A 21,735-nucleotide genomic window follows, 5' to 3' on the forward strand; every position below is an offset into this window, starting at 1 on the left:
CAAACCATTGACCGATTTGACCAAGAAGGGTGCTGATTTGGTTAATTGGTCTTCTGCTGCTGTGGAAGCTTTTCAGGAGTTGAAGTGTCGTTTTTGTTCTGCCCCTGTGTTGTGTCAGCCAGATGTTTCTCTTCCGTTCCAGGTCGAGGTTGATGCTTCTGAGATTGGAGCAGGGGCGGTTTTGTCACAGTGAGGTTCTGATTGCTCAGTGATGAAACCATGTGCTTTCTTTTCCAGGAAGTTTTCGCCCGCTGAGCGTAATTATGATGTGGGCAATCGAGAGTTGCTGGCCATGAAGTGGGCATTCGAGGAGTGGCGTCATTGGCTTGAAGGAGCTAAGCATCGCGTGGTGGTATTGACTGATCATAAGAACTTGACTTATCTCGAGTCTGCCAAGCGCTTGAATCCTAGACAGACCCGTTGGTCGTTATTTTTTGCCCGCTTGACTTTGTGATTTCGTACCTTCCGGGCTCTAAAAATGTGAAGGCGGATGCTCTGTCTAGGAGTTTTGTGCCCGACTCTCCGGGTTTATCTGAGCCAGCGGGTATCCTCAAGGAAGGAGTCATTGTGTCTGCCATCTCCCCTGATTTGCGGCGGGTGCTGCAAAAATTTCAGGCGAATAAACCTGATCGTTGTCCAGCAGAGAAACTGTTCGTCCCTGATAGGTGGACTAATAAACTTATCTCTGAACTTCATTGTTCGGTGTTGGCTGGTCATCCTGGAATCTTTGGTACCAGAGAGTTAGTGGCTAGATCCTTCTGGTGGCCATCTCTGTCACGGGATGTACGTACTTTTGTGCAGTCCTGTGGGATTTGTGCTAGGGCTAAGCCCTGCTGTTCTCGTGCCAGTGGGTTGCTTTTGCCCTTGCCGGTCCCAAAGAGGCCTTGGACACATATTTCGATGGATTTCATTTCTGACCTTCCCGTTTCTCAAAAGATGTCAGTCATTTGGGTGGTCTGTGATCGCTTTTCTAAAATGGTCCATCTGGTGCCCTTGGCTAAATTGCCTTCCTCCTCTGATTTGGTACCTTTGTTCTTTCAGCATGTGGTTCGGTTGCATGGCATTCCTGAGAATATTGTTTCTGACAGAGGTTCCCAGTTTGTTTCAAGGTTCTGGCGAGCCTTTTGTGGTAGGATGGGCATTGACCTATCCTTTTCCTCGGCTTTCCATCCTCAGACTAATGGCCAGACCGAACGAACCAATCAGACCTTGGAAACATATCTGAGATGTTTTGTTTCTGCAGACCAGGATGATTGGGTGTCCTTTTTGCCGTTGGCTGAGTTCGCCCTTAATAATCGGGCCAGCTCGGCTACCTTGGTTTCTCAATTTTTTTGCAATTCTGGGTTCCATCCTCGTTTCTCTTCAGGACAGGTTGAGTCTTCGGACTGTCCTGGTGTGGATTCTGTGGTGGATAGGTTGCAGCAGATCTGGACTCAGGTAGTGGACAATTTGATCTTGTCCCAGGAGAAAGCTCAACTTTTCGCTAATCGCAGACGCCGTGTGGGTCCCCGACTTCGTGTTGGGGATCTGGTTTGGTTATCTTCTCGTCATATTCCTATGAAGGTTTCCTCTCCTAAATTTAAACCTCGTTTTATTGGTCCGTATAGGATTTCTGAGGTTCTCAATCCTGTGTCTTTTCGTTTGACCCTCCCAGACTCCTTTTCCATACATAATGTATTCCATAGGTCGTTGTTGCGGAGATACGTGGCACCTATGGTTCCATCTGTTGAGCCTCCTGCCCCGGTTTTGGTGGAGGGGGAATTGGAGTATATTGTGGAGAAGATTTTGGATTCTCGTGTTTCTAGACGGAAACTCCAGTATCTGGTTAAATGGAAGGGTTATGCTCAGGAAGATAATTCCTGGGTTTTTGCCTCTGATGTTCATGCTTCCGATCTTGTTCGTGCCTTTCATGCGGCTCATCCTGGTCGGCCTGGGGGCTCTGGTGAGGGTTCGGTGACCCCTCCTCAAGGGGGGGGTACTGTTGTGAATTCTGTGGCTGAATTCACTCCTGAGGTCACAAGTGGTACTGCAGCTTCTGAGCTTCCTCCCTCAGGTGTTCTGGTGAGCTCGTTAACTGCTTCATTACTTAACTCCGCCTGATGCTGCTATCCTTGCTCCTTGTCAATGTTTCAGTGTTGGATCTGAGCTTCTCCTGATTGTTCCTGTGACCTGCTGCTCTGTATAGCTAAGTGCTTTTTGCTTTTTTGTTGCTTTTTTTTTCTGTCCAGCTTGTCTTTTGTTTTGCTGGAAGCTCTGAGACGCAAAGGGTGTACCGCCGTGCCGTTAGTTCGGCACGGTGGTTTTTTTTTGCCCCTTTGCGTGGTTTTGTTTAGGGTTTTTTGTAGACTGCAAAGTTCGCTTTACTGTCCTCGCTCTGTCCTAGAATATCGGGCCCCACTTTGCTGAATCTATTTCATCCCTACGTTTTGTCTTTTCATCTTACTCACAGTCATTATATGTGGGGGGCTGCCTTTTCCTTTGGGGAATTTCTCTGGGGCAAGTCAGGCCTATTTTTCTATCTTCAGGCTAGCTAGTTTCTTAGGCTGTGCCGAGTTGCCTAGGTAGTTGTTAGGCGCAATCCACAGCCGCTTTTAGTTGTGTTTAGGATAGGATCAGGTGTGCAGTCTACAGAGTTTCCACGTCTCAGAGCTCGTTCTTGTATTTTTGGGTATTTGTCAGATCACTGTGTGCGCTCTGATCGCTAAGCACACTGTGTTTCTGGATTGCCTTCATAACACCTGTCATTAGCAAACATAACAGGAGTTCGATAACAGAATTCACAACAGTCTAGTTTCCAAAGAGGTATAACCTATGAGGAGTTTCTACTGTTTAGGCATATCAGGGGCTCTCCAAATGCTACATGACATCCGTTAATTATTCCAGCAAATTTTACATTAATAAAGTTATACGGCACCTGCCCTTCCAATTCCTGCCATGCGCCCAAACAGTAGTTTTGCTCCACATATGGTGTATCGACATAGGAGAAATAGCACAACAAATTGTATGGTAAAATACTTCTGCCCCTAAAATTGGGGTCTAAAATCATTTTTGTGGATAAAATTTGATTTTATTTTATTTTCATGGCTCAACATTATAAACTTCTGTGAAGCACATGGGGGTCAATGTGCTCACCACATATCTAAATTAGTTCCATGGGGGGTTTAGATTCAAAATGGTGTAATTTGTGGGTGGTTTACACTGTTTAGGCACATCAGGAGCTCGCCAAACGCGACATGGCATCCGATAATTATTTCAGCAAATTTTGCATTTGAAAATTCAAATGTCCTTCCTTCCAAACCCTGCTATGTGCCCAAACAGTGGTTTTCCTCCACATATGGAGCATAAGAAGAAATTGCACAACACATTTTTGTGCCCATTTTTTTGCTAACCTTGAGAAAGTAAAATTATTGTGATAAAAAGTGAAGTGTTAATTTTTTCCTTCCACGTTCCAAAAAATCCTTTGAAGCACCTGGAGGGTTAATGAACTTCTTGAATGTGGTTTTGAGCACCTTGAGGGGTACAGTTTTTAGAATGGTGTCACTTTTGGGTATTATCTGTCCCTTATGACCCTTCATAGTCACTTCATGATGTGGTCCTTAAAAAAATTGTTTTGTCAATTTTGTTGGGAAAATGAGAAATCAATGGTCTACTTTTAACCCTTATAACTTCCTAATAAAAAATTGTGCTAATGTCAAGTAGACATGTGGGAAAAGTCATTTATCAACACATTTTTGTGACATAGCTCTCAGGTTTAAGGGCATAAAAATAAAAAGATTAAAAATTGCTACATTTTCCCAAAATTTCTGTCTTTTTTTCACAAATAAACACAATTCATATTGAAGAAATTTTACCACTATCATGAAGAAAAAGTTGTCATGAAAAAAATGGAATCAGTGCGATCCGTTGAAGCATTCCAGAGTTATTACCACATAAAGTGACACTGGTCAAAATTGTAAAATTTTGCTTGGTCATAAAGGTGCAAACAGGCTTGGGGGGTAAAGGTGTTAAGGTAATGTGTCACATACATTTTTTAAAATGACCAATAATACCACATACAAGGAATAAGTGCTGCCACACCATGAACAGACTGCATATTACCACTACATAGTGACCGATTAATAACACATATAAGGAACAATACCACCACACCATGACCAGATCACATATTACTACCACATAGTGACCGAATACTACAATACTGATCATTAATAAAAAAAAACATAGCACTAATATCACTCTAAGTGCCATTATACATATAGTTTACAGTGTATAGTGTAAGAGTACAGGTAATCCACATACATCCACTTAGTGGGAGTGCTTCTATAAATAAAATATAAATTACATCATTCTAAGGCTACTTTCACACTAGCGTCAGAATCTCCACGTCGCAATGCGTCGGGCAGAGATTCCGACGCTAGCATTTGACGCACTGCACAACGGGTGCAGCGGATGCATTTCTCTGGCGCATCCGCTGCCCCATTGTGAGGTGCGGGGAGGTGGGGGCGGAGTTCCAGCTGCACATGCGCGGTCGGAAAAAGCGGTCTGACAGGAGCAAAAAACGTTACATGTAACGTTTTTTGCTCCCGGCGGTCCGCCACAATACGGCGCAACCGTCGCATGACGGTTGCGACGTGTGGCAAAGCGTCGCAATGCGTCGCTAATGTTAATCTATGGGGCAAAAACGCATCCTGCAAACAACTTTGCAGGATGCGTTTTTTGCCATAAACGACGCATTGCAACGTCTGGCAAAAAACGCCAGTGTGAAAGTAGCCTAAGGAATAACCATCTGTTCTCTTGAAAAATATTTAGTTTACAATTGCCAAGGGAGCTGCCAGCAGCGGATCTTGATGATTTGTGTGTCCAATTGCATTCACCATGGCAGAATATTCCTCCAATAACATTAACCCCTTAATGACCTTGGGATTTTCCGTTTTTCCGTGTTCATTTTTCGCTCCCCTCCTTCCCAGAGCCATAACTTTTTTATTTTTCCGTCAATATGGCCATGTGAGAGCTTATTTTTTGCGGGACGAGTTGTACTTTTGAACAACATCATTGGTTTTATCATGTCTTGTACTAGAAAACAGGAAAAAATTCGAAGTGCCGTGAAATTGCAAAAAAAGTGCCATCCCACACTGGTTTTTTGTTTGGCTTTTTTGCTAGGATCACTAAATGCTAAAACTGGCCTGCCAATATGATTCTCCAGGTCAGTACAAGTTCATAGACACCAAACATGACTAGGTTATTTTTTATCTAAGTGGTGAAAAAAAATTTCAAACTTTGCTAAAAAAAAAAAAAATGCGCCATTTTCCGATACTCGTAGCGTCCCCATTTTTCATGATCTGCGGTCGGTTGAGAGCTTATTTTTTGCGTTCTGAGCTGGCGTTTTTAATGATACCATGTCAGTGCAGATACGTTCTTTTGATCGCCCGTTATTGCATTTTAATTCAATGTCGCAGCGACCAAAAAAACGTAATTCTGGCGTTTCAAATTTTTTTCTCGCTAAGCTGTTTAGCGATCAGGTTAATGCTTTTTTTTATTGATAGATCGGGCGATTCTGAACGCGGCAATACCAAATATGTGTAAGTTTGATTTTTTTTTTATTGATTTATTTTGACTGGGGCGAAAGGGGGGTGATTTAAACTTTTATATTTGTTTTATTTTTTTCACATTTTTTTTAACTTTTTTTTAAAACTTTTGCCATGTTTCAATAGCCTCCATGGGAGGCTAGAAGCAGGCGCAACGCGATCGCCTCTGCTACATAGCAGCGATCTGATGTTCGCTGCTATGTAGCAGAATTGCAGGTGTGCTGTGAGCGCCAACCACAGGGTGGCGCTCACAGCTACCGGCGATCAGTAACCATAGAGGTCTCAAGGACCTCTATGGTTACTATTCAGAAGCATCGCCGACCTCCGATCAAGTGACGGGGGTCGGCGATGCGATCATTTCCGGCCGCCCGGCCGGAAGCGGTAGTTAAATGCCGCTGTCTGAGTTTGACAGCGGCATTTAACTAGTTAATAGGCGCGGGCAGATCGCGATTCTGCCCGCGCCTATTACGGGCACATGTCAGCTGTTCAAAACAGCTGTTCAAAGCGGAACTTCTGACCTCGGACGTACTATCCCGTCCGAGGTCAGAAAGGGGTTAATAACTTGATTGATAGCATGACAAGTTGTATAGGTGCATTTATTGCTGCACATGGAGCTCATACTCCATACTGAATAAATCTACAGTAGATAACTTGAAAAGTTTGTTTTCATTTTCTCATCCTTTCCATATCACTAACATGTCTAGCCATCCTGTGATTTACATAATCCCTGTTATGAACTGGTGATTCAGAACCACAATGGACCTAGTGGTTAAGAGCACACAAGGTGACCTGATAGTTACTAATAACATAGGACGAGCTCTGAGACGTGGGAACTCTGCTGACCGCAATCCCTAATCCTATAATACCACACTAGAGGTAGCCGTGGAGCGCTCCTGACCAGACCTAGGTGCCTCGGGCACAGCTTGAGAAACTAACTAGCCCTGAAGATAGAAAGATAAGCCTACCTTGCCTCAGAGAAATTCCCCAAAGGAAAAGGCAGCCCCCCACATATAATGACTGTGAGTAAAGATGAAAATACAAACACAGAGATGAAATAGATTTTAGCAAAGTGAGGCCCGACTTACTGAATAGACCGAGGATAGGAAAGATAGCTTTGCAGTCAGCACAAAAACCTACAAACAACCACGCAGAGGGCGCAAAAAGACCCTCCGCACCGACTAACGGTACGGAGGTGCTCCCTCTGCGTCTCAGAGCTTCCAGCAAGCAAGAAAAACCAATATAGCAAGCCGGACAGAAAAAATAGCAAACAAAAGTAACACCAGCAAAACTTAGCTTATGCAGGGTAGACAGGCCACAAGAACGATCCAGGAGAGGACAAGACCAACACTGGAACATTGACTGGAGGCCAGGAACAAAGAACTAGGTGGAGTTAAATAGAGCAGCACCTAACGACTTAACCTCGTCACCTGAGGAAGGAAACTCAGAAGCCGCAGCCCCACTCACATCCACCAAAGTAAGCTCATGGACAGAACCAGCCGAAGTACCACTCATGACCACAGAAGGGAGCTCGACCACAGAATTCACAACAAATCCCACAGTTTTTCCTTCTTTGTGTTGCGCATTTAATATTGAAGAGTGTAAGACTATAAAGCCTTTAGATTGGATTACCTTTATCGCCCCAGTGGTGATAGCAGCACAGCCTGAGTTTAGCCTAGTTGGTGAGAAATTAAGATTCGGCAAAGGGCGTCCTTCCACCTCCGATACCATGCACTCTTGATATAAAGGGGACTTAACAAAGCGAGCATAGCTGTCAAACTTCATTAAATTGAAGATCTGTGAAAAACAAAACAAGAGCATTTAAATTTTTCTCTTTTCTAACATTTCCAGATCACCAAAAGCTGCTACTGCGCAGGCGCAGGCGGCTACATCAAGGAGGAGGACATTTTTTTCCCTCTCCAGCAATATGGTGCCGTCGATGCCTGCACAATAGCAGCTATCAGATCCGGTGTAAGGAGTCACAGAGACTGTTTTATATTCCCCAAGAGCAAATTCCGTTTAAACGTTGTTAAATGTTGCTAATTGCATGTTTTAGTGTCTTATGCTACTCTGGATATATATATATATGATATGTACATTGTGAGCAGAATTATTAGGCAAGTTGTATTTTGATCACATGATACTTTTTATACATGTTGTCCTACTCCAAGCTGTTCAGGCTTGAGAGCCAACTACCAATTAAGTAAATCAGGTGATGTGCATCTCTGTAATGAGGAGGGGTGTTGTCTAATGACATCAAAACCCTATATAAGGTGTGCTTAATTATTAGGCAACTTCCTTTCCTTTGGCAAAATGGGTCAGAAGAGAGATTTGACAGGCTCTGAAAAGTCTAAAATTGTGAGATGTCATGCAGAGGGATGCAGCAGTCTTGAAAATGCCAAATTTTTGAAGTGTGATAACCGAACAATCAAGCGTTTCATGGCAAATAGCCAACAGGGTCGCAAGAAGCGTGTTGGACAAAAAAGAAGCAAAATAACTGCCCATGAATTGAAGAAAATCAAGCGTGAAGCTGCCAAGATGCCATTTGCCACCAGTTTTGCCATATTTCAGAGCTGCAACATTACAGGAGTAACAAAAAGCACAAGGTGTGCGATACTCAGGGACATGGCCAAGGTACGGAAGGCTGAAAAACGACCACCTTTGAACAAGAAACATAAGATAAAACGTCAAGAGTGGGCCAAGAAATATCTTAAGACTGATTTTTCAAAGGTTTTATGGACTGATGAAATGAGAGTGAATCTTGATGGGCCAGATGGATGGGCCAGAGGCTGGATCAGTAAAGGGCAGAGAGCTCAACTTCGACTCAGACGCCAGCAAGGTGGAGGTGGGGTACTGGTATGGTTGGTATAGTTCAAGAAAAACATGATTTTCATGCAGGACAATGCTCCATCACATGCCTCCAACTACTCCACAGCATGGCTGGCCAGTAAAGGTCTCAAAGAAGAAAAAATAATGACATGGCCCCCTTGTTCACCTGATCTGAACCCCGTAGAGAACCTGTGGTCCCTCCCAAAATGTGAGATCTTCAGGGAGGGAAAACAGTACACCTCTCGGAACAGTGTCTGGGAGGCTGTGGTGGCTGCTGCACGCAATGTTGATCATAAACAGATCAAGTAACTGACAGAATCTATGGATGGAAGGCTTTTGAGTGTCATCATAAAGAAAGGTGGCTATATTGGTCACTAATTTTTTTTTTTTTGGGGGGGGGGTTGCATGTCAGAAATGTTTATTTCTAAATTTTGTGCCGTGATATTGGTTTACCTGGTGAAAATAAACAAGTGAGATGGGAATATATTTGGTTTTTATTAAGTTGCCTAACAATTCTGCACAGTAATAGTTACCTGCACAAACAGATATCCTCCTAATATAGCCAAATCTAAAAATAACCCACTCCAACTTCCAAAAATATTAAGCTTTGATATTTATGAGTCTTTTGGGTTCATTGAGAACATAGTTGTTGATCAACAATAAAAATAATCCTCTAAAATACAACTTGCCTAATAATTCTGCACACAGTGTATATACTGTTGTATACTGCATACTGTAAGATGTGCATTATGTTGTAGCTTAGGGAAAGTGCAGTTAGTAGTTAGGACACTAGATGGGGCATGAAAGTGTAAATAGTTAACATAGCAGGGGCCAGCTGTGGATAAGATGGGAGGATTTCCTAGTTAAAGTTCAGTGGAGCCAGGGAGCTCCGTTAGCCAGAGGCGTATCTGGGGGGGGGGGGGGGGGATTTGGGGCATATACCCTTGCGCAGTCGGCAGGGGGGCGCAGTCGGGCTGCCTAATGTAGCAGTCCTCAGTGTCTTCAGCCCCCCGGACTGAGAGTTGGCTGTTCTCTGTTCCAACTGTCAAGCTGGCTCCCAACATGGGCAGACATACCACATGTGCAGCCTGTGCGGCTGCACCAGGGCCCGAAGGTGGAGGGGGGCCCCTGCAGGGTGGCTAATAATAATCCCTGCAGCTCTGCTGCCTGCAAAAAAAAATAGCAGTGGAGCTGCAGCGATCTGTCTTCCTGCTTCCTGCCCACACTTCCTCTCACACAGGCAGCGCCACTGGTTGATGTCATCATTCAGCGACCGGCTGTGCCAGAGGAAGGTGATGGAGATGCTGCAGCACAGTGTGCAGAGAAGTGAGAGGTTGTGTGTGTGTAGAGGTGAGAGGTACTGTGCGTGTGCATGCGTAGCACTGCGGGGGAATGTTCAGAGAGGTAAATGGTGTTGTGTGTGTCTGTGTGTATAGGGGAGGAAAGGGCAATGATGGGGAGAAGGCAATGATAGGGTGATGTAGAGGGCAATTATGGGGGTGGTGGGGGAGGAGGAAATGATGGGTGTGGTGGAAAGGACAATGATGGGGCTGGGGGGAGGAGGAAATGATGGAGGTGGTGGAATGGGCAATGATGGGGTAGGGGAGAAGGCAATGATGGAGGTGGTGGAATGGGTAATGGTGGTGGGGGGAGAATGCAATGATGGTGGTGGGGGAGGAGGAAATGATGGAGGTGGTGGAAAGGGCAATAATGGGGGATGGAGGGTGGAGGAAATGATGGAGGTGGTCTACCACCTCCAATTCCACCTACCAATGGACAAGGATGGTGGTGGTGGAAAGGGCAATGATGATGGTGGAGGGGGAGAAAATGATGGAGGTGGTAGAAAGGAAAATGATGGGGATGGTGGGGGAGGAGGAAATGATGGAGGTGGAGAGAGGGCAATGATAGAGATAGTGGAAAAGACAATGATGGGAGTGGTGGGAAGGAGGCAAAGAAGGGGGTGGTGGAGGAGAAGGCTGTGATGGAGGTGGTGGAAAGGGCAATGAAGGGATGGTGGGGAAAAAGCAATGATGGAGGTGGTGGAAAGAACAATGATGGGGTGGTGGGGGAGAATGCAATGATGGTGGTGGTCGATAGGACAATGATGGTGGTGGTGGAAAGGGCAATATTGGGGGTGGTGAGGGAGAAGGAAATGATGGAGGTGGTGGAATGGGCAATGATAGAAGTGGTGGGGAAGGAGGAAATAATGGAGGTCGTGGAATGGCCAATGATTTGGGGTCGTGGGGGAGAAAGCAATGATAGTGGTGGTGGAGAAGGCAATGATGGATTTGGTGAAGAGAGCAATGATGGGGTGGGGTAGAGGACAATAATGGGATGCGGGGGAAGGAGGACCATGAGGGGTGTTGGGGATTGGAATGGGAGGAAGGAGGACTTATAACAGACTTAGGAACAGGGGGAGGTGGTAGAAGACGTTATTATCGCTTATTATGTGTAACACAGTCCCTTCGTATAGAGTGTACATACTTATTATGTATAACACAGACCCTTAGTATATAGTGTACTCACTTATATATAGCACAGTCCCATACTGTAGTTTCCTCTTTTATTATGTATTATTATTATTTATTATTATAGCGCCATTTATTCCATGGCGCTTTACATGTGAGGAGGGGTATACATAATAAAACAAGTACAATAATCTTGAAAAATACAAGTCACAACTGGTACAGGAGGAGAGAGGACCCTGCCCGCGAGGGCTCACAATCTACAAGGGATGGGTGAGGATACAGTAGGTGAGGGTAGAGCTGGCCGTGCAGCGGTTTGGTCAATCGGTGGTTACTGCAGGTTGTAGGCTTGTCGGAAGAGGTGGGTCTTCAGGTTCTTTTTGAAGGTTTCGATGGTAGGCGAGAGTCTGATATGTTGTGGTAGAGCATTCCAGAGTAGGGGGGATGCACGAGAGAAATCTTGTATGCGATTGTGGGAAGAGGAGATAATAGGGGAGTAGAGAAGGAGATCTTGTGAGGATCGGAGGTTGCGTGCAGGAAAGTACCGGGAGACGAGGTCACAGATGTATGGAGGAGACAGGTTGTGGATGGCTTTATATGTCATGGTTAGGCTTTTGTACTGGAGTCTCTGGGTGATGGGGAGCCAGTGCAGGGATTGACAGAGGGGAGAGGCCGGGGAATAGCGATGTTATAGATGTATAACATCATCCCTTATTACGGACCACTCTCTATAGTTATATATGGTGACGTCCCTTTTTATATAGCTTCCTCTGCTGTTATGTACAGTGCTGTCTCTTACACAGGGATTTAATATGTGTGGGTGAGATTTGGAGTGGGGATCAGGCATTTAATGTGTGTGGGCAGATTTGGAATGGAGATGGGGCTATTTATTGTGTCTGGGGAGATTTAATGTGTGGGGGAGATTTGAGGACACAAAATGAAGAGCAAAGGGGGAGATGGGGGCATGTATGAGGAAACAGTACGGGGGAATTGGGGACATGTATGAGGAAACAGTACGGGGGAATTGGGGGCATGTATGAGGAAACAGTATGGGGGAATGAGGGGCATGTATGAGGAAATAGTATGGGGGAATGGGGGCATGTATAAGGAAACAATATGGGGAATGAGGGTATGCATGAGGAAACAGTACTGGGGAATCAGGAGCATGTATGAGGAAACAGTATGGGGGAATGAGGGGCATGTATGAGGAAATAGTATGGGGGAATGTGGGCATGTATAAGGAAACAATATGGGGAATGAGGGCATGCATGAGGAAACAGTACTGGGGAATCAGGAGCATCTATGAGGAAACAGTATGGGGGAATGGGGGGAATATATGAGGAAACAGTATGGGGATGGGTGCAGACAGTATGGGGAGCGAATGGGGGAATGTATGCGGACACAGTATGAGTAGCGATGTGAAAAATGTATGTGGACAGAGTACGGGGAGTGAGGGTGATGGGATGTGTGCAGACACAGTATGGGGAGCCATGTAAGCAGGCAGTATAGAAAGTGAGGAGGTAAATATATGAGGAGGCAGTATGGTGAATGGGGATGTGAGAAGAGACAGTATGAGGAAGGAGGGGAATAGTGTGGGGTGACAGTATGGGGGGAGAAAAGTGAGTGGGCACAGAATTGAAACTGAGTAGTGGGGGCGTGCGTAGCATGGAGGGACTGTGTAAGGGCACAGCTAGGAGGGGACAGTATACCAATGATGGTAAGTGTGATGAGAGAGCACAATAAAAATACTGGGCCCTATAGGAGGGACCCAGTATGAGAGGACAGTGTGAAGAGGGAGCTGGTATGGAAAGGAGAGGTCATTGTAAAGAGCATGTACCATAAGAGGGACAGTGTGGTGGTCATATTTTAGGCAGACAATATAGTGAGGGGTAATTTTTTATTCAGGAGCATTATAATGACACTTCTATCTTTAAGGTCATCATGTGGAGATTTTCTGCAAAAGAGTGGAGAAGATGGAAGTCTGCAGAGACGAGCTGTGGATGAGAAAACTCATAATGGGGTATGGACAAGATGAAGAAAAGAAGAATGACTCCAGAGATGACATCATATATAAGGTACCTGGATGTAAATGTTATTTGTGATACTAACTAATGCTCATGTTTTAATTTATGTTAAGATCTTTAAAGGAGTTGTCCAGGTTTGTAATGAGTCTTTAGCCTTTCTTTGTGACTGCAGACATCTGAATTCTCACAGTGCGCCCTGCACGTTCTCAGGATTCTCTCATCATGTGTTGACGAGGCATATGTGGCCTCACTCAATGAAAATGAACTGAGCGAGGCCGGGCACGTCTAGTTGGAATATGGTCAGAAGTATACAAATCGCATGCTTGTGCTGGCATGTCTGTCCACCGGCAAGGGAGAATCCTAAAGGTGAGCAGTGCATTAGATGTGAGAATTCAGAAGCCTGCAATGTCAGGATTTAGCTCTGGATGTTCCAGTAGTCATCACAAGGACACTTCACTCATATGCGTCTTTCATATTATGGTCCTGTGACAACGAGCTTCTCTTCCTGTTTTTCTCAGTTTTTCACAGAACATTGAGAGCATTAGGGAGAGCAGCTCGTCGGTACATGACTAAGTGTGCAAATCGCATATGTCCTTGGGAAGGGGGGGCGCCAAACTGAATTCTTGCCCTGGGTGCCTGAAATCCTAGATACACCTAGATACACCTCTGCAGACAGCTCAGAAGGGCCTGAGAGCCCAGGCAATCTCGGTGGGCTCTAGAACCCGGGGCAACACAGTCGGTCCTGTAACATTGGAAGCTAGAAGCCCAGACATCCAAGGCCAGGAGATCAGGAATTGCAGCAGCACAGGAACGCAGGTGGTTCTATCATGTGGCAGCTAACTACGTGGGCAGATGCCCTTTTGTCTGGGGTGAAAAGGACATGGAAACTCTAAGAGTAGGGAAGCTAGACAGGGAGGGCACTGCGACTCCGGATAAGACGGTTCGATCCAGGTACATGCTGAAGGACATGAGGGAGAGCACAGGAAAAGCAAAGGATGTAAACTGTGTGGAACCCTGTGTTGATGCAGCAATAGACATTGATGTGCTGAGAGAAGAAACCAGTAAAGTTGTCTGTTTTTAAGTTGAACTCGGACTCTGTCTCTATTTGTGCAACAACACCAGCAGCAGAACTTCGGCCGCTCAGTACACAATCCTATCCTGCAGTAGATTCCACTTCTTAGTTACCATTACAAGGGCACACCACTACTTCCTGGTATGAACGCTGTACTGTAATAACACCCATGACATTATCATTCACAGGGGCAACTCTGTTCTACTGTACAGTAGACATTCCCAGATCCAAGATGGCAAGAAGCCAGCTGAGAGAGACTGCACTACATGTGATCGAGCAAGAGCACTGGAGCTACAGCATGACAGTTCCAGTACCAACTGAAGGTTGGGCTACTTTCACACATCAGGTTTTTGCTGTCAGGCACAATCCGGCGAATTTTGAAAAAACGGATCCTGCTGCCGGATCCGTTTTTTTCTCATTGACTTGTATTAGCGCCAGATTGTGATGCATGGCTCAAATTTCATCCGTTTTTTGCCGGATCCGTTGTAAATTCGTTTTCCGGCGGCAAGAGAAAGTGTACATAGAAACGTTTTATCTGTCCAGTGAAAAAACGGACAGTGATAGATCTGGCGAAAAACAGTTGAAAAGTGAGTTGAAATAATGGAGTCCGGTGACCGATTCCGTTTTTTTTAAAACAAATCATGCATTTTCCATTCTGGTCTCTCTCTCTCTCTCTCTCTCTCCTTCCTCTTTCCCGGATCATTGCTCTTCCCCTGATCATTAACCACAAAAAAATACTACCCGGAACAGCTAGTCGGATCTGGCAAAAAATTTGATTCATTTCATCAGTTTTTCACAATTTGCGACTGATCCGTTTTTTTCAAAATTTTTGAATTGTGCCTGACAGCAAAAACCTGATGTGTGAAAGTAGCCTTAAATAGTAGTGATGAGCGAGAAGTAAAATGCTCGAATACTCAAATGGAGCAGGTTGGATGCTCGGACAGGCTTGATTCGAGAAACGAGTACAATGGAAGTCAATGGGAAACGCTGGCATTTTTCTGGCAGACGTTATAAGGAGGACAAGGGGGGGCAGAAAAATAGCTGAAATGGATGGAAACAGCGCTCAAATGGAAACGGAACAGGTCACTGCTGTGAATAATGTTTTCAGAATATTACAGTGGGTACGGAAAGTATTCAAACCCCTTTATATTTTCCAATCTTTGTTTCATTGCAGCCATTTGGTAAATTCAAAAAAGTTTTTTTTCTCATTAATGTACACTCTGCACCCCATCTTGACTGAAAAAAAAAAGAAATGAAGTAATTTTTGCAAATTTATTAAAAAAGAAAAACTGAAATATCACATGGTCATAAGTATTCAGACCCTTTGCTCAGTATTGAGTAGAAGCACCTTTTGAGCTAGTACAGCCATGAGTCTTCTTGGGAATTATGCAACAAGTTTACACACCTGGATTTGGGGATCCTCTGCCATTCTTCTTTCAGATCCTCTCCAGTTCTGTCAGGTTTGATGGTGAACGCTGGTGGACAGCTATTTTCAGGTCTCTCCAGAGATGTTCAATTGAGTTTAGATAAGGGCTCTGGCTGGGCCAGTCAAGAATGGTCACAGAGTTGTTCTGAAGCCACTCCTTTGTTATTTTAGCTGTGTGCTTATGGTCATTAAAGTTAAGTAAATAAGGCAGCACACTGCAGCGCTAAAACATGTAAACTTGAAAACACGAAATTTGAACTGCATTACTGCACTAGAAATATGAAAAATGAGAGCTTTTAGCGCATAAAAATGGCCAATTTTATGTGTACCTGGTAGCCCCTTTACGGTATCTCTCTTATACCAGGTCCTAAACTTGCCTTACCTCGCTGAGAATAAACGTCTCCATCTGAATGGGTACATGTGAAAACCTCTTCCTAGACTAAAATTCTCTCTCTCTGTGGAGGGGTATTGGACCTGCTGTAATTAAAACACCTGAAGCTAGGAGGCGGAGTGCACGATCAGAAGGCTAAAGAATACATTTCAAAAACCTGACCGGCACATCCAAACATAGACTAAGTGTGAACAGGTGCTGAACCTAGAGTCGCCAACTCTAGTTGGCGACTCTAGGTTCAGCACCTGTTCACACTTAGTCTATGTTTGGATGTGCCGGTCAGGTTTTTGAAATGCTTATGGTCATTGTCTTGTTGGAAGGTGAACCTTCGACCAAGTCTGAGGTCCAGAGCACTCTGGAAGAGGTTTTCATCTAGGATATCTCTGTACTTGGCCACATTCGTGTTTCCTTCAATGACAACCAGCTGTCCTGTCCCTACAGCTGAAATACACCCCCATAACATGATGCTGCCACCACCACATTTCACTGTTGGGATTGTATTGGGCAGGTGATGAGCAGTGCCTGGTTTTCTCCAGACATACCACTTAGAATTATCACCAAAAAGGTCTATCTTCGTCTCATCAGACCAGAGAATCATATTTCTCTTAGTCTGGGAGTTCTTCATGTGTTTATTTAGCAAACTCTATGCAGGCTTCCATATGTCTTGCACTGAGGAGAGACTTCCATCGGGCCACTCTGCCATAAAGGCCCGACTGGTGGAGGGCTGCAGTGATAGTTGACTTTGTGGAACTTTCTCCCATCTCCCTACTGCATCTCTGGAGCTCAGTCACAGTGATCTTGGGGTTCTTCTTTACCTCTCTCACCAAGTCTCTTCTGCCATGATTGCTCAGTTTGGCTGGACGGCCAGGTGTAGGAAGACTTCTGGTGGTCCCAAACTTCTTCCATTTAAGGGTTATGGAGGCCACTGTGCTCTTAGGAACCTTGAGTGCTGCAGAAATCCTTTTGTAACTTTGGCCAGATCTGTGCCTTGCCACAATTCTGTCTCTGAGCTCCTTAGCCAGTTCCTTTGACCTCATGATTCTCATTTGGTCTGAAATGCACTGTGAGCTGTGAGGTCTTATATAGACAGGTGTGTGCCTTTTCAAATCAAATCCTATCAGTTTAATTAAACACAGCTGGACTCCAATGAAGGAGTTAGAACCATCTCAGGAGGATCACAAGGAAATTGACAGCATGTGACTTAATTATGAGTGTCAGAGCAAAGGGTCTGAATACTTATGACCATGTGCAGCGTCGGACTGGAGTACCTTGGGCCCACCAGAGAAAAATCATTCTTGGGGCCCACCACGCAGTTTAAAAATACCACCCAGGATAGATCCTATGTACCACACTACACACGAGAGCTGACAGATCCTCTATATACTACACCACACGGGAGGGGGGGCAGATCCTCTGTATACTACACCACACAGGAGAGCCGACAGATCCTCTATATACTACACCACACAGGAGAGCTGACAGATCCTCTATATACTACACCACACAGGAGAGCTGACAGATCCTCTATATACTACACCACACAGGAGAGCTGACAGATCCTCTATATACTACACCACACAGGAGAGCTGACAGATCCTCTATATTCTACACCACACAGGAGAGCTGACAGATCCTCTATATACTACACCACACAGGAGAGCTGACAGATCCTCTATATATACTACATCACACAGGAGAGCTGACAGATCCTCTATATACTACACCACACAGGAGAGCTGACAGATCCTCTATATACTACACCACACGGGAGAGCTGACAGATCCTCTATATACTACACCACACAGGAGAGCTGACAGATCCTCTATATACTACACCACACGGGAGAGCTGACAGATCCTCTATATACTACACCACACAGGAGAGCTGACAGATCCTCTATATATACTACATCACACAGGAGAGCTGACAGATCCTCTATATACTACACCACACGGGAGAGCTGACAGATCCTCTATATACTACACCACACGGGAGAGCTGACAGATCCTCTATATACTACACCACACAGGAGAGCTGACAGATCCTCTATATACTACACCACACGGGAGAGCTGACAGATCCTCTATATACTACACCACACAGGAGAGCTGACAGATCCTCTATATATACTACATCACACAGGAGAGCTGACAGATCCTCTATATACTACACCACACAGGAGAGCTGACAGATCCTCTATATTCTACACCACACAGGAGAGCTGACAGATCCTCTATATACTATACCACACAGGAGAGCTGACAGATCCTCTATATACTACACCACACAGGAGAGCTGACAGATCCTCTATATACTACACCACACAGGAGAGCTGACAGATCCTCTATATATACTAAATCACACAGGAGAGCTGACAGATCCTCTATATACTACACCACACAGGAGAGCTGACAGATCCTCTATATACTACACCACACAGGAGAGCTGACAGATCCTCTATATACTACACGACACGGGAGAGCTGACAGATCCTCTATATACTACACCACACGGGAGAGCTGACAGATCCTCTATATACTACACCACACGGGAGAGCTGACAGATCCTCTATATACTACACCACACGGGAGAGCTGACGGATCCTCTATATACTACACCACACGGGAGAGCTGACAGATCCTCTATATACTACACCACACGGGAGAGCTGACAGATCCTCTATATACTACACCACACGGGAGAGCTGACAGATCCTCTATATACTACACCACACGGGAGAGCTGACAGATCCTCTATATACTACACCACACAGGAGAGCTGACGGATCCTCTATATACTACACCACACAGGAGAGCTGACGGATCCTCTATATACTACACCACACAGGAGAGCCGACAAATCCTCTATATACTACACCACACAGGAGAGCTGACAGATCCTCTATATACTACACCACACAGGAGAGCTGACAGATCCTCTATATACTACACCACACGGGAGAGTTGACAGATCCTCTATATACTACACCACACAGGAGAGCCGACAAATCCTCTATATACATACATATATATAAACATATATACATACATCTCTATATACCACACCACACAGGAGAGCAGTAATGTAAGTCCAGTGTGTGTAGTAAAATACTTGCCGGTGGCCATATTCCACTGCAATGAAGACACAAGCAACGACACAGCGGCAGAAGACGGCGACTGCTGCGTATTTTATTACACACAGGGAAGCTTTCTGTTGGGGGCGAGACATTGTTTTTGTTAGTACGATTTTGGGATAGATGTAATGTTTTCATCATTTGTTATAGCTTTTTTTGTGGAATTGTGGTGAACAGAAAAAAGGACATTTGGCATTTGTTTCTTTTTACGGTGTTTTCTAATCAAGTTAATTGTTTTTTATAGTTTTATCGATCGGACTTTTCTGAACCCAGCAATACCAAATATTTGTTGTTTTTTATTTTTAAAATATATTTATTTTCAATGGGATAAAAAGGGTGATTTAAACTTTTAGGAATTTTTTTATTTTCTTTTTATCTTTCACTGGTACAGTTAGCCCCCTTAGGCTTTGTGCACACGTTGCGGATTCTCTGCGGATCCGCAGCATTTTTTGCGGTGCAGAAACGCTGCAGATCCGCAATTGATTTACAGTACAATGTAAATCAATGAGAAAAAAAATGCTGTGAACACTTTGTGGAAAATCCGCTGCGGAAACGCTGCGGTTTAAAAGAAGTAGCATGTCACCTCTTTTTTGTGAAACTGCAGCGTTTTTGTACCCATTCCATTATAGAAAACCGCAGGGGTAAAAAGCGCAGCAAATCCGCAAGAAAACCGCAGCAAAAACGCACAAAAAACGCTGCGGAATTGCACAAAAAAATGCGACAAATCCGCAGGTGCGTTTTCTGCCAGGAGAGGCTGAATACGTACCATATATTCCTAAGCCTAATCCGCAACGTGTGCACATAGCCTTAAAGGACATGAAGATGCGATCATCCGATCACATGTGCTATTATATACAGTGATGCCACAGCATCCCTGCATATAGAAGAAATGATTGTCTCCTTTAAAGCTCAGCTACAGGAAGAAGACCCCTGGCTGTCATTAAAACCCATCGGTGTCCCACGATCACCTCATGGGCACCAATGGGTGAGAGAATGATACGCACGCATGCTGGCATGTGTTATATGCTGCAGTCAGAGATTGACACTGGCATTTAACACGCGCCATACATGTAACGCAGATGTCGTAAAGGTGTTAATCACCTGAGGACCCCCTTCACCACTGTGTCACCCAGTATCCTATGGGCCCCCTCCCCCACTGTGTCACCCAATATCCTCCTCCCCCAACGTTTCACCTCTATTTTCCTGTGGGCCTGCTCAGAGAGTGAAAGGGAAGCCACAGTAAGACGATGCAGATTTTGCTGCGGATCCGCAGTATTTCCGCAGCTGCGGATCCGCAGCAGTTTCCCATGCGTTTACAGTACCATGTAAACCTATGGGAAACAGAAAACGCTGTGCCCATGTTGTGGAAAAAAACGCGTAGAAACGCAGCGGTTTACATTCCGCAGCATGTCACTTCTTTCTGCGTTTTCCGCAGCGGTTTTACAACTGCCCTTATGGAAAACCGCAGTTGTAAAACCGCAGTGGAAAACGCAGAAAAACCGCGGTGAATCCGCAGCGGTTTTCCACTGCGGATTTATCAAATCCGCTGCAGAAAAATTCGCAGTGGACCCAGAATACATGTGCACATAGCCTAAAATAGAGGTAGGGGAGGGGGCCCACAAGAAAATTAGAATATCACTGTGGGCCCCCTCCCCTGTGTCACCTATAGGATGCATGGGGCCCCCTCCCTTAACTGCCTCTGTGGCCGGAGATCTACTCAGGTGCAGGCATCATATAGCTATGTACTTACAGTCACACTGCAGCCATCAGACTCCCTCTGCTCCACTGCTGCTTGGGTAGGACTGCTGAGCTGACCAATCACAGCACAGCTCCTTGCCTGAGCTGTGCTGTGAGCTCACACAAAGAAAACTAACGCTGATTGGCTGAATTGCAGCCAATCAGCGTTTACACTGCTGCCCAGGGCATTTTTGAAGAGGAGCAGAGCCGTGGAGCACAGGAGACAGGTGACTGTGGGTCAGCTGCTGTGTGCTGTCTGCTCTCAGCCTCACAGTCAGCTGTTCCTCTGACTGCTGGCTGTATTGAGGGTCAGCACTCTGCACACACCGCTCTCCTGGCAGAGGAATGGCAGCGGCAGCAGGTGATGTGAAGGAGCTGCTCCTGCACTTCCCATCACCTGTGCAGTCTGCCAGCTGCTGCGATATGAGCATGATGCAGGGGCCGGGCAGGCACAAATGAAGGAGGCAGGAGCTGGGGGCGGGGCCCACCGGAGGATTGTCCGGTGTCCCGGTGCCCCAGTCCGACCCTGACCATGTGATATTTCAGTTTTTGTTTTTTATTAAATTTGCAAAAATGTCTACATTTCTGTTTTTTTTCAGTCAACATGGGGTGCAGAGTATAAAATGAACTTTTTTTTAAATTTACCAAATGACTGCAATGAAACACAGAGTAAAAAATTTAAAGAGGTCTGAATACTTTCCGTACTCACTGTATATCACTTTTATGGAGTGACATTAAAACATACATAACCGAAAACATTTTTTTACAGGAAAAAATATTAGGAAACATTTGTTCCTGTATCATGACTTCTATATAATGTAAAATTTAATGGGAAAAATGCACCCCCGCCACCACTTAGGCTATGTTCTCAAGTAGAGTTTTTTTGGCTTTGTTTATTTATTTTCTGACTGCTTTCCATGGTAAAAAAACCGATGCAAAAATACGAAAAGCATTGATATGCTGTTTCTTTCAAAAACACAGCAGTTTTCCATGTCAGTCAGGAAAAAAACTCAATCATGTGCATGAGAATTCTAATATGCATATTGCCTCTTCTGAGAAAAAGAGGACTTAAACTC

General features: G+C 44.9%; 1 protein-coding gene across 2 annotated transcripts in view; it reads right to left on the minus strand.

Moving 5' to 3' along the window:
- Positions 1-21,735, minus strand: part of RGS14 (regulator of G protein signaling 14) — a 270,621-nt gene that overhangs the window by 129,549 nt on the left and 119,337 nt on the right. For both annotated transcript variants that reach the window (XM_069763976.1, XM_069763975.1), the window contains one exon: positions 7,215-7,379. In XM_069763976.1, the coding sequence (XP_069620077.1) occupies positions 7,215-7,379 (165 nt within the window). The remainder of the gene's footprint in view (positions 1-7,214; positions 7,380-21,735) is intronic.

The sequence above is a fragment of the Ranitomeya imitator genome, chromosome 4 (assembly GCF_032444005.1).
Source record: "Ranitomeya imitator isolate aRanImi1 chromosome 4, aRanImi1.pri, whole genome shotgun sequence".
NCBI classification, from domain to species: domain Eukaryota; kingdom Metazoa; phylum Chordata; class Amphibia; order Anura; family Dendrobatidae; genus Ranitomeya; species Ranitomeya imitator.